The sequence below is a fragment of the Sapajus apella genome, unplaced genomic scaffold (genome assembly GCF_009761245.1).
Source record: "Sapajus apella isolate SASKATOON/1434 unplaced genomic scaffold, GSC_monkey_1.0 scaffold38, whole genome shotgun sequence".
In the NCBI taxonomy this organism is placed as follows: Eukaryota; Metazoa; Chordata; class Mammalia; order Primates; family Cebidae; genus Sapajus; species Sapajus apella.
The window spans coordinates 17,133,800-17,149,136 of record NW_022436978.1 but is presented as its reverse complement, the minus strand read 5'-3'; the positions used below and the strand labels follow the sequence as shown (position 1 = coordinate 17,149,136).

The window sequence follows — 15,337 nt, the reverse complement described above, 5'->3', positions numbered from 1 at the left end:
TAAAATGGACATAACCCTAGCAATCTCAAAAGGTTGTAAGAAGTGCGTGGAATCACTTTAAAGCAGTACTGATATAAAGTAGGGAAAGACGAGAAGACAGGAAGAGCATGAAGACCTTGTCTTGTTCTGCTTTTAGCTCCAGAATTTGGCGAGGAGCACAGGACTTTATTGAGCAACTTCTACTGCATTTGGCTCCCCAAAGGATTTAAAACGGTAGCCACGGGAAGAGCAGAGTACTCTCCTTCAGAAACTGGCGAGGAATATCAAATGACGTTAACAGGCCGGTCGCGATGGCTCACGCCTGTAATTCCAGCACTTTGGGAGGCCAAAGCAGGCGGATCACTTGAAGTCAGGAGTTCGAGACCAGCCTAGCCAACATAGTGAAACCCCGTTTCTACTAAAAATACAAAGATTAGGGGGGCGTGGTGGCGGGCACCTGTAATCCCAGCTACTCGGAAGGCTGAGGCTGCAGTGAGCTGAGATCGCGCCACTGCACTCCAGCCTGGGTGACAGGGCGAGACTCCGTCTCAAAACCGCCACCACCAAATGAAGTTAATATTCCACAGCGGTGTGGGCTAGACAGTTAACGCGGAGTTTAAACAGGCGGCCATCAAGCGTCCCGGATTTCAAGACCTCTCGTTTGTCTGTCGCGCCACGCAGCCAACTGGAGTGTCACCGTGGGTTCTATTTACACCGTTATGAAAAAAACCTACGGCCGAGAAAAACTCGGTGTCCGGGATCGCAGACCGCCCACCCACAGCAGCCAGCGTACCCAAACGCCACACGGCGAAGTCCCGCGGCTTTCAGGAAACTCCGGGGAGGAGGGGGCCGGGTGGCGCCTACGGCGCGGGGGACGCTGGGAGTGTTAGTCTTCGCCGGCCTCCGGGGGCGGGGTCCGAGGGCGGGGCTCTCAGGCCGCGAATGTGGGTCGGGCGCCGCGCGCCGGGGCTTGCCCCGGCGTTTCCGGTCGCAGGCGGGCTCTGGAGGAGGCGGGGCGCCGTGGCGGACGCGCGCGAGGCCGTCTGGGAAAAAGGGAGGTGTGAACGGGTGCGCGCGCAGCCAGCGGGCAGTAGCGGCGGAGATGGAGGAAGGAGGTCGGGACAAGGCGCCGGTGCAGCCCCAGCAGTCCCCGGCGGCGGCCCCCGGCGGCGCGGACGAGAAGCCGAGCGGCAAGGAGCGGCGGGATGCCGGGGACAAGGACAAAGAGCAGGAGCTGGTGAGGCGCGGCCCGGAGAGCCGGCGGAGGAGGCCGCGGGGCTGAGTCACGGCGGCTCCGCAGGCCTTGGCCCCGACTCCCAACGGCCCCACCGCGCCAGGGAGAGGGCTGTTGGGGCGACCCCCGGGACTCCCGGCACCCTGCCTCTCTGCTCCTCATTCTCCGTTCCGCGCTGTCACCTCTGCCGTCCCCACCAACCCTCACCACCGCCGCGTGAGGTGGGCTCGGGCGGGTCATTGTCACCTCCGTTTCCTAGAGTGGCATTCAGGTAGAGCCTGGGTCAGAACCCAGGCTGATTTCCCACTACGGCTTCCCATTCCTACTCTGTTTCCTCGTCCACCTGCCCCGGGTAAGTGGGAGGAGGACGTCTTTGGGATTCCTTCTCTTCATGAGCTTGTTTCTCCCAATCCTCCAGTCCGAGGAGGATAAACAGCTTCAAGATGAACTGGAGATGCTCGTGGAACGACTGGGGGTGAGTCACGATGTTAACATGATTCGGTGCACGTTTGGATCTTTCCCACCTGTTTTATTCCGTTTTGAGGCAACTCCTGTGCGCGGTGGGCTGTATTTTAGTGTCAGTGTTAACGATGATGTTGGGAGGCAGGAGAATTACAAAAGGGTATTTGTACAGTTTTGCAGCTTTCTTTGTGGGAGAAGCAGAGTTCCTAGCCCTTAACTTGGGTCATTTGTTTCTGTGCCAGGCAGGGTGAAGGGAGTTAAGGAATCACAGATGAATAAGACACAGCTATTTCCTTGGGGGAGTTGTTAAGTTAAATATCTCCGTATTATGACTTGGAGGGGTGTGACACCTTTTTGTCTGAGCCCTATCATCTTTTGATCAGGAGAAGGACACATCCCTGTATCGACCAGCGCTGGAGGAATTGCGAAGGCAGATTCGTTCTTCTACGACTTCCATGACTTCAGTGCCCAAGCCTCTCAAATTTCTGCGTCCACACTATGGCAAACTAAAGGAAATCTATGAGAACATGGCCCCTGGGGAGAATAAGGTAAAACTGTTTCAAACCTGGCGAGGCCTCGTTTAGGAATTCTTTTTACCCACACCATGGGGCTCATTGTGAGTCACAGGAAGCCTGATAGACCTAAGGCCTGATCTATTTGAGCAGAGTTCATCATAGTCAAAATGTCCACAAAGGAGCTGAGAGGAGGATCATCAACTTCTCAGAAGACACTGTTTCTGTCATTTGTGTTGGACTTTAGGGTTTCATTAGCATGGGTTATTTTTAACTTATGTTTAACCTTGATTTTTCTCTTTCCTTCTCTCCCATGTATATTCTTGTCTAAAATATGCTCCACATTCAGTCACTTCTCTGCCTGCTGGTACAACCCTAATCCTGGAGATGTTCAGTTTCCGCATGGGCTGTTGCAGCGCCTCTTAACTGGCGTTTTTGCCTTTGTCCTTTTCTCCTACACAGTCTGTCTTTCACGTAGCACCTATCCTGATCTTTCTTGGTTGTGGGTCCTTTCTGCTTGAAACCTTTTAATAGTTTATAATTGTAATTAAACTAAAATTAAGAGCCTTCATTTTTCTCCACATTATCCCTTGTCTATCACCCTTCAGCTGTGTTAATTTAAAAGGGAGGTAGTGGCCAGGCACGATGGCTCACACCTGTAACCCCAACACTTTGGGAGGCTGAGGTGGGCGGATCACCTGAGGTCAGGAGTTAAAGACCAGCCTGGCCAACATGGTGAAATCCCATCTCTACTAAAAATACAAAAAAAAAAAACCAGACTTGGTGGCGGGCACCTGTAATCCCAGCTACGCAGGAGGCTGAGGCAGGATAATCACTTGAACTGGCAGGCAGCGGTTCCATTGAGCCAAGAGCATACCATTGCACTCCAGCCTGGGTGACAAGAGCAAAACTCTTGTCTCAAAAAAAAAAAAAATGGAGGGGCCGGGCGCGGTGGCTCAAGCCTGTAATCCCAGCACTTTGGGAGGCCGAGGCGGGTGGATCACGAGGTCAAGAGATCGAGACCATCCTGGTCAACATGGTGAAACCCCGTCTCTACTAAAACTACAAAAAATTAGCTGGGCATGGTGGCACGTGCCTGTAATCCCAGCTACTCAGGAGGCTGAGGCAGGAGAATTGCCTGAACCCAGGAGGCGGAGGTTGCGGTGAGCCGAGATCGCGCCATTGCACTCCAGCCTGGGTAACAAGAGCGAAACTCCACCCCAAAAAAAAAAAAAAAAAAAAAATGGAGATAGCAACACCAACCTTGGTTTTTATGAGGTTTGACTTAGATAACATGTTAAATTTTTAGTACTATATACATAGTTAATTTGGGAGACAATGATCTTGATTCCATAATGCATGCTCCCCTAATGCTGGACTGCTGGGTTTGACTTCAAAGGAATGTTTTCTTTATAGCGTTTTGCTGCTGACATCATCTCTGTTTTGGCCATGACCATGAGTGGGGAACGCGAGTGCCTCAAGTATCGGCTAGTGGGCTCCCAGGAGGAATTGGCATCATGGGGTCATGAGTATGTCAGGTAAGATCTTTTCTTCTTGGGAATCTGAAGGGGGCTCTGAGTCTCTTAAGATAATTTAGAATTCAGATTACTATCTATCTTGGAGTATCTGTATATTGAATTTCCCAGACACTGTATTTTTTGACCCACAGAGAATTGCATCCCCTGAAGCTGTACTTAATGGTCTGGGTGTATCTGTAGGCATCTGGCAGGAGAAGTGGCTAAGGAGTGGCAGGAGCTGGATGACGCGGAGAAGGTACAGCGGGAGCCACTGCTCACTCTGGTGAAGGAAATCGTCCCCTATAACATGGCCCACAATGCAGAGCATGAGGCCTGCGACCTGCTTATGGAAATTGAGCAGGTAGACATGCTGGAGAAGGACATTGATGAGAATGCATATGCAAAGGTCTGCCTTTATCTCACCAGGTGAGTGAACACGGTAGGGATGGGTGGCAGGTGTGCCCTCCTCAGCACCTCTCTCTCAACTCTGCCTCCTCTATTTTGCCAGAGCATTTCCTCAAGCATAGCATCGTGCTGTAGTTAATCTGTTGATGTCTGTGAGTTTCTTGAGGACAGAGACTTTGTGTCTTCTTAGTAGTTCTAACATCTAGCGCAGTGCCTGGTGTATAGTAGGTATTCACTGTTTATTTTGGGTAAGTGAATCCGATGGGGAAAATGAGTGTGTGGGACTTCCTGAATTCTTTATTACTTTTGCTTTTGTAGTTGTGTGAATTACGTGCCTGAGCCTGAGAACTCAGCACTACTGCGTTGTGCCCTGGGTGTGTTCCGAAAGTTTAGCCGCTTCCCTGAAGCTCTGAGATTGGCACTGATGCTCAATGACATGGAGTTGGTAGAAGACATCTTCACCTCCTGCAAGGACGTGTATGTAGGGAAGAAGCTGGCAAAGGAAGAGATAAGCCCACAGTTAGGGAATTTGCATGAAGAGCTGGGAGCTATAGTTTCCGGTGAGGGCTTGAGGGTGTTTTCCTGTGCCCGTAGTGGGCTGTAGTGAGCAGATGTGCGGGCTCTCTCCACAGGGTAGTACAGAAACAGATGGCATTCATGCTAGGCCGGCATGGGGTGTTCCTGGAGCTGAGTGAAGATGTAGAGGAATATGAGGACCTGACAGAGATCATGTCCAATGTACAGCTTAACAGCAACTTCTTGGCCTTAGCTCGGGAGGTGAGACTGCTCATTTTTCATCGAGGCCTTTTGGTTGTAATTCTGCCTTCCATTTTACGTCCCTCTGACAAGACTCTCCTTGATTAGAATTACCATTCAGTGGGATAGCAGAAGGGACAGCTGGGGGAGTTCTAGGGGAGCAGTTGTGACCCTGTGACTTCTCTTCAGCTGGACATCATGGAGCCCAAGGTGCCCGATGACATCTACAAAACTCACCTAGAGAACAGCAGTGAGTAGCGCTCTCTATGTATGAGAATTGGGGGATTGTAGTTGGGCCCCTTGTGTTGGGAGTGATGGCTTGGCCAACATGCTTCTCCTGTTGAGCTCAAAATTCCCATGAACCTTTTTTTGGGTCACTGCTTGGGGATATAGTTACAGGATACTGAGGGACTAGCTCAGAACCAGAGACCAGCTGCCATGCTATGTTTCTTTCTTGTCCTACCTGAAACCTTTCCTTACTTTTCCTTTCTCTCCTTTGCAGGGTTTGGGGGCAGTGGCTCTCAGGTGGACTCTGCCCGCATGAACCTGGCCTCCTCTTTTGTGAATGGCTTTGTGAATGCAGCTTTTGGCCAAGACAAGCTGCTAACAGATGATGGCAACAAATGGCTTTACAAGAACAAGGACCACGGTATAATTCTGTTCCCGTTTTGTCTTTTGTTGTGCTTTGATCACTCCTTTTGTCCTCTTGGAGCCATAATCCGACTAGATCCACCATGCATTTCATGGGAGAGCTCTTACAATAACAGGATCCTCAGGATGGGGCCATTTTCAGACTAATAGATTCTTCCTTGGTATAGGAATGTTGAGTGCAGCTGCATCCCTTGGCATGATTCTGCTGTGGGATGTGGATGGTGGCCTCACCCAGATTGACAAGTACCTGTACTCCTCTGAGGACTATATCAAGGTTGGTCTGGATACAGCCTGCTCATGGGGACTCCCCCTTCTGTATTCTGGTGCCTAGCAGTGCCTCTCTCTCACTGATGAGGTCTGCCCAGTTTTTAATCTCCAGTTAAGGCGGGTGCTGCAGTGAGGCCCATGTTGCATCCTTTGTGGTGAGGAAGGTAGAGTATCTGAGTGAAGAATCTGTTTGCTCTTTGTAGTCAGGAGCTCTTCTTGCCTGTGGCATAGTGAACTCTGGGGTCCGGAATGAGTGTGACCCTGCTCTGGCACTGCTCTCAGACTATGTTCTCCACAACAGCAACACCATGAGACTTGGTTCCATCTTTGGGTAAGGTTCCTCGCTTGTCTTTCTGGTAGTGCTCAGCCTGTGCACTCTGGAGAACAGGAACTGGGCCCTTTTCACGTGTATTGCCAGGGGCTATCACTGTGCGTATTGGGTATTTGGCTCTTGGCGAATGTTTGTTGAGATGGTGAATGAATGACCGGTCCTCTTTTTGTTCTCTTCTTGGTGTATCCTTGGATATCCTTGCTGTATCCATGGGACCGCCTCTCCATGGCTTTTGCAGGCTAGGCTTGGCCTATGCTGGTTCAAATCGTGAAGATGTCCTAACACTGCTGCTGCCTGTGATGGGAGATTCAAAGTCTAGCATGGAGGTGAGTAAAGGTTGCAGAGCATTTGCAGTAAGTAGAGAAGGCGCTTTGAGCCCTCCTCTGTGATAAATAATGACAAAGAAGTATGTGTGCATGTGTGCATACGTGTACATGCCTGTTTGTGTGTGTGTCAGGGGCTGTCACCTCAGTGAAACCCCTTGATCTGAGATTCTAAGCCTCAGGTGGTTTTAAGGCTAAAGAGTTAACATTTTAGGCCAGGTGTGGTGGCTCATGCCTGTAATCCCAGCACTTTGGGAGGCTGAAGCGGGCAGATCACTTGAGCTGAGGAGTTTGAGACGAACCTGGGCAACATAGTGAAACCCCATCTCTACCAAAAAATACAGAAAAAATTAGCCGGGTATGTTGATGCTCGCCTGTAGTCCCAGCTACTAGGGAGGCTGAGGTGGGAGAATTGCTTGAACCTGGAGGTGGAGGTTATGGTGAGCTGAGAACACATCACTGCACTCCAGCCTGGGTGACAGAGTGAGACTCTGTCTTTAAAAAAAAAAAAAAAAAAAGAGTTAACATTTTAGTATTGAGTTCTATCCCTTGGGGTCTCTGAGAGACTACTTGGACTAGAGTGAAGTGTAACTTAATGCAGCCTGGGGTCGATGATTCTCCTCAGTATTTTAGTCATTGTCTAGCCTTAAATATAGTATGGTGGCTAGTGGCATAGGTTTTAGAGTCAGAAAGACTAGGTTCAAATCTTGCCTTCTCTGTTTATAATAGTATGATTGTGAACAAGTAATTCAAACTCTTTAGGCCACATTTTTCTCATTAATTAAAGGGGATAAGGCTGGGTGCAGTGGCTCATGCCTGTAATCCCAGCACTTTGGGAGGCTGAGGTGGGTGGATCACAAGGTCAGGAGTTCCAGACCAGCCTGACCAACATGGTGAAACCCCGTCTCTACTAAAAATACAAAACATTAGCCAGGTGTGGTGGCATGCACCTGTAATACCCTACTGGGGAGGCTGAGGCGTGAGAATCTCTTGAACCCGGAAGGCAGAGGTTGCAGTGAGTTAAGATTGCACCATTGCACTCTAGCCTGGGCGACAGAGGGAGATTCTGTCTCACAATAAATAAATAAATAATAAATAAATAATAAAAGGGGATAACGGCCAGGCGCGCTGGCTCATGCCTGTAATCCCAACACTTTGGGAGGCCGAGGTGGGCAGATCATGAGGTCAAGAGATCAAGACCATCCTGGCCAACATGGTGAAACTCCGTCTCTACTAAAAATACAAAAATTAGCTGTGCATGGTGGTGCTCGCCTGTAGTCCCAGCTATTCTGGAGACTGAGGCAGGAGAATCGCTTGAACCTAGGAGGTGGAAGTTGCAATGAGCCGAGATTGTGCCATTGCACTCCAGCCTGGTGACAGAGCGAGACTGTCTAAAAAAAAAAAAAAAAAAAAAAAACAAAAAAACGGGGGGATAGCCTCAGGACCTGTGACCCTGAGGTGATGGGGATTAAATGTCAATAATAAGTGAAACAGTTGGTGTAGTGGCTGGCATATATTATATACTCAATGAATAGTGGCTACTATCGTTTTTTGATCTGCCATCAGAAAGGGATTGTAACCTAATGTTATTAGGAGAACATCTTGCAGTGGACTGTAGGAATAGGGTATCTTGAATCAAGACATTAAGTGTTTTAATAACTTCCTGTGTGTAATTCGGCTTCCTACCTCTAGGTGGCAGGTGTGACAGCTCTAGCCTGTGGAATGATAGCAGTGGGGTCCTGCAATGGAGATGTAACTTCTACCATCCTTCAGACCATCATGGAGAAGTCAGAGACTGAGCTCAAGGACACTTATGCTCGTTGGCTTCCTCTTGGACTGGGTCTCAACCACCTGGGTGAGGAGATGTTTCACTTTGGGCGAAGGGCTGATGGTAACTGGATACAACAGGGAGGGTTTATGTGTCCGGCTGTGCTGGATGGAGGCAAGTATCCTTTGACCCCTTGAATCTGTCCTGTAGGGAAGGGTGAGGCCATCGAGGCAATCCTAGCTGCACTGGAGGTTGTGTCAGAGCCGTTCCGCAGTTTTGCCAACACACTGGTGGATGTGTGTGCATATGCAGGTCCGTGTCTTTATGAGGCTGTCTTGTGCGCCCCAGTGACTCCTCACTTCTTTCTTGGTCCTTACTTTTAGGTTGTTTCTCCTTTCTCATTCATTCTGATCTGCTGCAGATTCTTTAGTCTTCTACTGTTTTCCAAAGCTTTTCCTTGGTAACTTCTCATTTCTATCCATGCTTCCTCACCACCCTGCCGCAGGCTCTGGGAATGTGCTGAAGGTGCAGCAGCTGCTCCACATTTGTAGCGAACACTTTGACTCCAAAGAGAAGGAGGAGGACAAAGACAAGAAGGAAAAGAAGGACAAGGACAAAAAGGAAGCCCCTGCCGACATGGGAGCACATCAGGTCTTAAGGGCAGCTGGGCATGTTCCCAGTCTGGCTGTGAGGAGAGAGAAGCATGCAGGGGAGCTGGGTTTGGTTTTTGCTCTAGAGCCCCTCTGGGTATCGCTGTGTATTGAAATAGCATTAGACTGTACGTAAGACGTGAGGGTGTTCCCCACAGGGTGGCTTTTTATTTTCAGATGGGACTTGAGTCAAGGTGACTGCTTTTTATTCCCTTGAGCTTAGTGGGTTCTGCTGCCTCTTCAATTGCAGGGAGTGGCTGTTCTGGGGATTGCCCTTATTGCTATGGGGGAGGAGATTGGTGCAGAGATGGCACTACGAACCTTTGGCCATTTGGTGAGTACAGCATGAAGAAAATTGGAATATACTGGGTCTGGTGGCCTGGCGTTCCCCAGCGAAGACTTCTGATGGGTTTTCTTGGTGGAGAGGTGGTCTTTTTGCTGTGTCTTTTTTTTTTTTTTCCTTTCTTTTTGAGACGAGTCTTGCTCTGTTGCCCACACTGGAGTGTAGTGGCATGATCCGGGCTCACCACAACCTCCACCTCCTGAGTTCAAGCAATTCTCTGCCTCAGCCTCCCGAGTAGTTGAGATTACAGGCACCCACCACTATACCCGCTAATTTTTGTATTTTTAGTAGAGACTTGGTTTCACTATCTTGGCCAGGCTGGTCTTGAACTCCTGACCTCGTGATCCACCTGCCTCAGCCTCCCAAAGTGCTAGGATTACAGTGTGAGCCACCGTGCCTGGCAATTTTTGTATTTTTAGTAGAGATAGGGTTTTCACCATGTTGGCCAGGATGATCTCGATCTCTTGACCTCATGATCTGCCCACCTCAGCTTCCCAGAGTGCTGGGATTACAGGTGTGAGCCACTGTGCCTGGCCTGTGGTACCTTTTCTACAGACGCTAAGGCCCCCTTTTACCCACCAGTCCACTCTGTAATGGCACCTGTTTACTGCCATCCCCCTTACTGTTGTCCTTTCTTGGATCATCAGCTGAGATATGGGGAGCCTACACTCCGGAGGGCTGTACCTCTAGCACTGGCCCTCATCTCCGTTTCAAACCCACGACTCAACATCCTGGATACCCTAAGCAAATTCTCTCATGATGCTGATCCAGAAGTTTCTTATAACTCCATTTTTGCCATGGGCATGGTGGGCAGTGGTAAGTATCAGGCAGAAGAAGATCGTAAGCAGTGGGGAAGATTTGAAGCCCCTTTTTTCACTTCTGTAATGCTTAACATTTTCAGGTACCAACAATGCCCGTCTGGCTGCGATGCTGCGCCAGTTAGCTCAATATCATGCCAAGGACCCCAACAACCTCTTCATGGTGCGCTTAGCACAGGTAAAGAGTAGAACTCTTCTCAGAGTGTGCCGGGGAAGCATCCGGTGATGGAAGGAAGGACATGGAATGTTGGCCTAGGAGGAAAAATGTGACCAAGTGCCAGATTTCTGTTTGGCTGGGTTAGGTGATACCTCGTCAGTGATGACTCCTCACCTCTACTTCCCTCTGTTTTTTTCAGGGCCTGACACATTTAGGGAAGGGCACACTTACCCTCTGCCCCTACCACAGTGACCGGCAGCTTATGAGTCAAGTGGCTGTGGCTGGGCTGCTCACTGTGCTCGTCTCTTTCCTGGATGTTCGAAACAGTGAGTTCCTGTCAGAAGTTTTATATCACAGCATGTAGTGCTGACTCCACCCTTTCCAGGCCCACTTTGGCAGTTTAGGTTCAAGACCCAAGTTAGCTCTGTACCACTCCTAGGTTCCTGAGGTTCTTTGGGCTGGTGACATAAGACTTTCATCTCACACACTTTTGATCTGGCCCAAAGAGATTGGAGAATGATGTTGCCCAGCCTCTGCTCCTAAGTAACTGGGGAAACACAATTTTCAAGTCTAGGGGCTGTAAGCAAAGTGAGGTGGGGGCATCTCTGGTTAGTAGGAGGGCACATGATGGGAGGAGTATGGACTCCGTCATATGACCGAGCGGTTAAAGGGCCAAGGCTGGGGTGGGCTCTCAGTGTTCTGGCCGGGCTTGCCATTTCGTCTGTTAACTTTTTGTCCTGTCTGCTTCCCTCAGTTATTCTAGGCAAATCACACTATGTATTGTATGGGCTGGTGGCTGCCATGCAGCCCCGAATGCTGGTTACATTCGATGAGGAGCTGCGGCCATTGCCTGTGTCTGTCCGTGTGGGCCAGGTAAGAGGTTGAGTAGACAGGAGAATGTACATACACTTGCTTTGCTGAAACTGGCGTGGGCAGTGGGCGGTTGCTACTCTTCCATCCTTTTCAATTTTCTCACCCTACAGGCAGTGGATGTGGTGGGGCAGGCTGGGAAGCCCAAGACCATCACAGGGTTCCAGACACATACAACCCCAGTGTTGCTGGCCCACGGGGAACGGGCAGAATTGGCCACCGAGGAGTTTCTTCCTGTTACCCCCATTCTGGAAGGTTTTGTTATCCTTCGGAAGAACCCCAATTATGATCTCTAAGTGACCACCAGGGGCTCTGAACTGCAGCTGATGTATCAGCGGGCCATGCATCGTGTTGTCGAGGGTAGACACAGCTGCAGACTTCTGGGGGAATTGTTGCCTCCTGCTCTTTTGTTACTGAGTGAGATAATGTTGTTCAATAAAGACCTTTATCCCCTAGGTCTCTCCATGTCTGTTTTCTGGGGTGTCATAGCTGGAGTCTAAACTAGAGAGGGCATTGTTTGGAGCAACTCTGAGTCTAGGTTAGCAGGGAGGATGCCCTGGATACAAAGAACTGACCCCTTCCCCTCTCCTGAATGGAAAGAACTGAGCCCCTCCTTTCTAATCATCCTCTGTTTCATTTTCTTAGAACTCTTGAGAAACCTGTAAATGTAATGGATCTTTTTTTCTTTTAAGACAGCGTCTTGCTCTTGTCACCAAGGCTGGAGTGCAGCAGCACAATTTTGGCTTACTGCAACCTTTGCCTCGGGTTCAAGCCATTCTCCCACCTCAGCCTTCCAAGTAGCTGGTATTACAGGTTGTGCCATCACGCCCAGCTAATTTTTGTATTTAGTAGAGGTGGGGTTTCACCATGTTAGCCATGCTGGTCTTGAACTCCTGACCTCAGGTGATCCACCTGCTTCGGCCTCCCAAAGTGCTGGGATTACAGGCGTGAGCCACCACACCCAGCCAATGGATCTTCTTTGTCTTTCTTTTTTTTTTTTTTTTTTTTTTTTTTGAGGTGGAATTTCACTCTTGTTGCCCAGGCTGGAGTGCAATGGCTCAATCTCAGCTAACCGCAACCTCCGCCTCCCAGGTTCAAGCGATTCTCCTGCCTCAGCCTCCCAAGTAGCCAGGATTACAGGTGACTACCACCACGCCCAGCTAATTTTGTATTTTTAGTAGAGATAGGGTTTCCCAGTGTTGGTCAGGCTGGTCTCAAACTCCCAACCTCAGGTGATCCACCTGCCTTGGCCTCCCAAAGTGCTTGGATTACAGGCATGATCCGCTGCACCCGGCCGGATCTTTTTACAAAAACTCTTCCAAACAACTTTTCAGGGGGCTTGTGGATCATGTAAATGACCCCCACCCTTACCCTCCACCACCAATACACCCTCTTTAAGCCTATTATCTCCTGACCTTGGGCTAATTTAGGCCAAGAGTGGGCAGCCTCACACTTTTTTTTTTTTAAAGACGGTTTCGGGCCGGGCGTGGTGGCTCAAGCCTGTAATCCCAGCACTTTGGGAGGCCGAGGCGGGTGGATCACGAGGTCAAGAGATCGAGACCATCCTGGTCAACATGGTGAACCCTGTCTCTACTAAAAATACAAAAAATCAGCTGGGCATGGTGGCACGTGCCTGTAATCCCAGCTACTCGGGAGGCTGAGGCAGGAGAATTGCCTGAACCCAGGAGGCGGAGGTTGCGGTGAGCCGAGATCACGCCATTGCACTCCAGCCTGGGTAACGAGCGAAACTCCGTCTCAAAAAAAAAAAAAAAAAAAAGACGGTTTCACCATGTTGGCCAGGCTGGTCTTGAACTCCTGACCTCAGGTGATCCGCCTGCCTCGGCCTCCCAAATTGCTGAGATTACAGGCGTGAGCCACCACGCCTGGCCAGCCTCACACTTTTGTAATTTGACTTATGTGCTACCGAATGAAGGACAAATTTACCTCCTGCAACCCCTCTCCCTCTTGGGAGGCTGCTATTTGAGGGATTTGATCATCTTAACATCTACTTCTGGGATGTCCTTGTAGAAACTGGATTCAAGAAGGCTTGACCCTCAGGCTCCCGAGTAGGTAGGGCTACAGGCGTGTACCACCACAAATGACTTTTTTTTTTTTTTTTTAATTAGAAATGGTCTTTATCACTCAGTCGGAAGTGCAGTGGCACAGTCATAGCTCACTGAAGCCTCAAACTCCTATACTCAAGTGATCCTCCTGACTCAGCCTCCCAAGTAGTAACTAGGACTATAGGCATGAGCCACCACGCCTGGCCTATTTTTATTTCTGTAGAGGTGGGGGGTCTTGCTGTGTTGCCCAGGCTGGTCTTGATCTGACCTCAAGGAATCCTTCTGCCTGAGCCTCCCAAAATGTTGGGATCACAGGCATGAGCCAGTGTGCCTGGCCAGTGTTTTTCTTTATTTTTTTGAGAGTCTCACTTTGTCACCCAGGCTGGAGTGCAGTGGCATGATCTCGGTTCACTGCAGCTTCTGCCTCCTGGGTTCTAGTAATTCTCCTGCCTCAGTCTCCAGAGTAGCTGGGATTATAGGCGCACACCACCATGCCTTGCTAATTTTTGTATTTTTAGTAGAGACAGGGTTTCACCATGTTGGCCAGGGTGGTCTTGATCTCCTGACCTCATGATCTGCCTGCCTCGGCCTCCTGAAGTGCTGGGATGACAGGCGTGAGCCACCACTCCTGGCCCAGTTGTTTTATTACTAAACTTTTTTTGGAGATAAAGCTTCACTTTGTGGCCCATGCTGGAGTGCAGTGGCATGACCATAGCTCACTGTAGCCTTGAACTTCTATAGGCTGAAGTGATCCTCCCACCTCAGCCTCTCAGGTAGCTGGGATTACAGGCACGAGACATCAGCAATTTTGGATTGAGTCATCTTGGCAGTTTGTATAAGGCTGAAACAGGACTAAGGAGTTGGTGGACCTGTTGAACCCCTTTATTGTGACTGCCATAATCTTCAAGTTAGCATGTGTGATGAGCCTCTGTTATTATATAATATGGATATAGTAGTTGCCTTACCTGATTTCCAGTGGTAGTAATGTTAAATTAAAAAGTGATTTGTACACTAAAAAGGATAATTCTCTCCCAAATTGTGATTTTGGTGATTGTGCTTTAGAATAAGACAGTTTCGGCTGGGCGCGGTGGCTCACGCCTGTAATCCCAGCACTTTGGGAGGCTGAGGTGGGTGGATCACAAGGTCAAGAGATCAAGACCAAGCCGGGCGCGGTGGCTCAAGCCTGTAATCCCAGCACTTTGGGAGGCCGAGGCGGGTGGATCACGAGGTCAAGAGATCGAGACCATCCTGGTCAACGTGGTGAAAACCTGTCTCTACTAAAAATACAAAAAATTAGCTGGGCATGGTGGTGCGTGCCTGTAATCCCAACTACTCAGGAGGCTGAGGCAGGAGAATTGCCTGAACCCAGGAGGCGGAGGTTGCGGTGAGCCGAGATCGCGCCATTGCACTCCAGCCTGGGTAACAAGAGCGAAAACTCCGTCTCAAAAAAAAAAAAAAAAAAAAAAGAGATCAAGACCATCCTGGCCAACATGGTAAAACTCCTTCTCTACTAAAAAATACAAGTTAGCTAGGGGTGGTGGCACATGCCTGTAGTCCCAGCTACTCGGGAGGCTGAGGCAGGAGAATCGCTTGAACCTGGGAGGCGGAGGTTGCAGTGAGCTGGGATCATGCTACTGCACTCCAGTGTGGCAACAGAGCGAGACTGTCTCAAAAAGTTTCATAGTGGCGTTTAACTTTTCACATGTACTTACTTACTTTAGTACTTCATTTAGCAGTGGACAACCGTGGAGCCTTACTCTACATCAGACATTAGTCTAATTTATGGGGATGCAAATACAGAAAAAAAAAATCCTATGGTCAAAAAGTTGAATGCAGTGATGAAAACAATTGTGATCGATACTGTACCAGAGTGTGAACAATGTACCCTGGGATCAGTGAGACAGAGCCTGAGTGCGTGGGACAGTCAGGGGAGACTTCCTTGAGGAAGCTTATACTTAGAGGAAGGTAAGTTTGTACAAAGGAAAAAGAGGGCAGAATATAGCTAAGGGAGTAGCAATGGCAAGGAGGAGGAAAAGCTCTTTTCAGAAACTTAACCAATAATTTGGTTTGGCTAAGTGTATAGGGGCCAGGGAAGTGTGGTAGGAGATACAGCTAGAAATTCAGGCTTAGACCAGGTTTACAAGAGCTTTGTTATACTAAGAATTTGACAGTATCTCTCAATGGGGCCCATTGAGAGCAGAAAAGTGACATGATCAGCTACCTGGGTGAGA

At 49.4% G+C, this 15,337-nt stretch overlaps 1 protein-coding gene across 1 annotated transcript; it reads left to right on the top strand.

Moving 5' to 3' along the window:
- Positions 1 to 546: 546 nt before the first annotated feature.
- Positions 547 to 11,500, top strand: PSMD2 (proteasome 26S subunit, non-ATPase 2). Its single transcript, XM_032298414.1, has 21 exons — positions 547 to 1,216; positions 1,632 to 1,688; positions 2,059 to 2,223; positions 3,604 to 3,725; positions 3,906 to 4,130; positions 4,428 to 4,586; positions 4,742 to 4,886; positions 5,055 to 5,115; positions 5,368 to 5,514; positions 5,684 to 5,790; positions 5,987 to 6,114; positions 6,353 to 6,440; positions 8,130 to 8,292; positions 8,416 to 8,517; positions 8,711 to 8,856; positions 9,106 to 9,189; positions 9,846 to 10,014; positions 10,100 to 10,194; positions 10,373 to 10,499; positions 10,928 to 11,046; positions 11,157 to 11,500. Exons 1-21 carry the CDS (start codon positions 1,082 to 1,084, stop codon positions 11,337 to 11,339), a joined length of 2,727 nt encoding a protein of 908 aa, XP_032154305.1. The 5' UTR covers positions 547 to 1,081; the 3' UTR covers positions 11,340 to 11,500.
- Positions 11,501 to 15,337: the final 3,837 nt, after the last annotated feature.

Bases quoted from the DNA above. Each gene is read 5' to 3' on its own strand.
- PSMD2 (XM_032298414.1), top strand. From the start codon at position 1,082: ATGGAGGAAGGAGGTCGGGACAAGGCGCCGGTGCAGCCCCAGCAGTCC. The intron at 4,587-4,741 runs GTATGTAGGGAA...CTCTCTCCACAG, and splicing joins TTCACCTCCTGCAAGGACGT to GGTAGTACAGAAACAGATGG. The intron at 11,047-11,156 runs GTAAGAGGTTGA...CTCACCCTACAG, and splicing joins TGTCTGTCCGTGTGGGCCAG to GCAGTGGATGTGGTGGGGCA.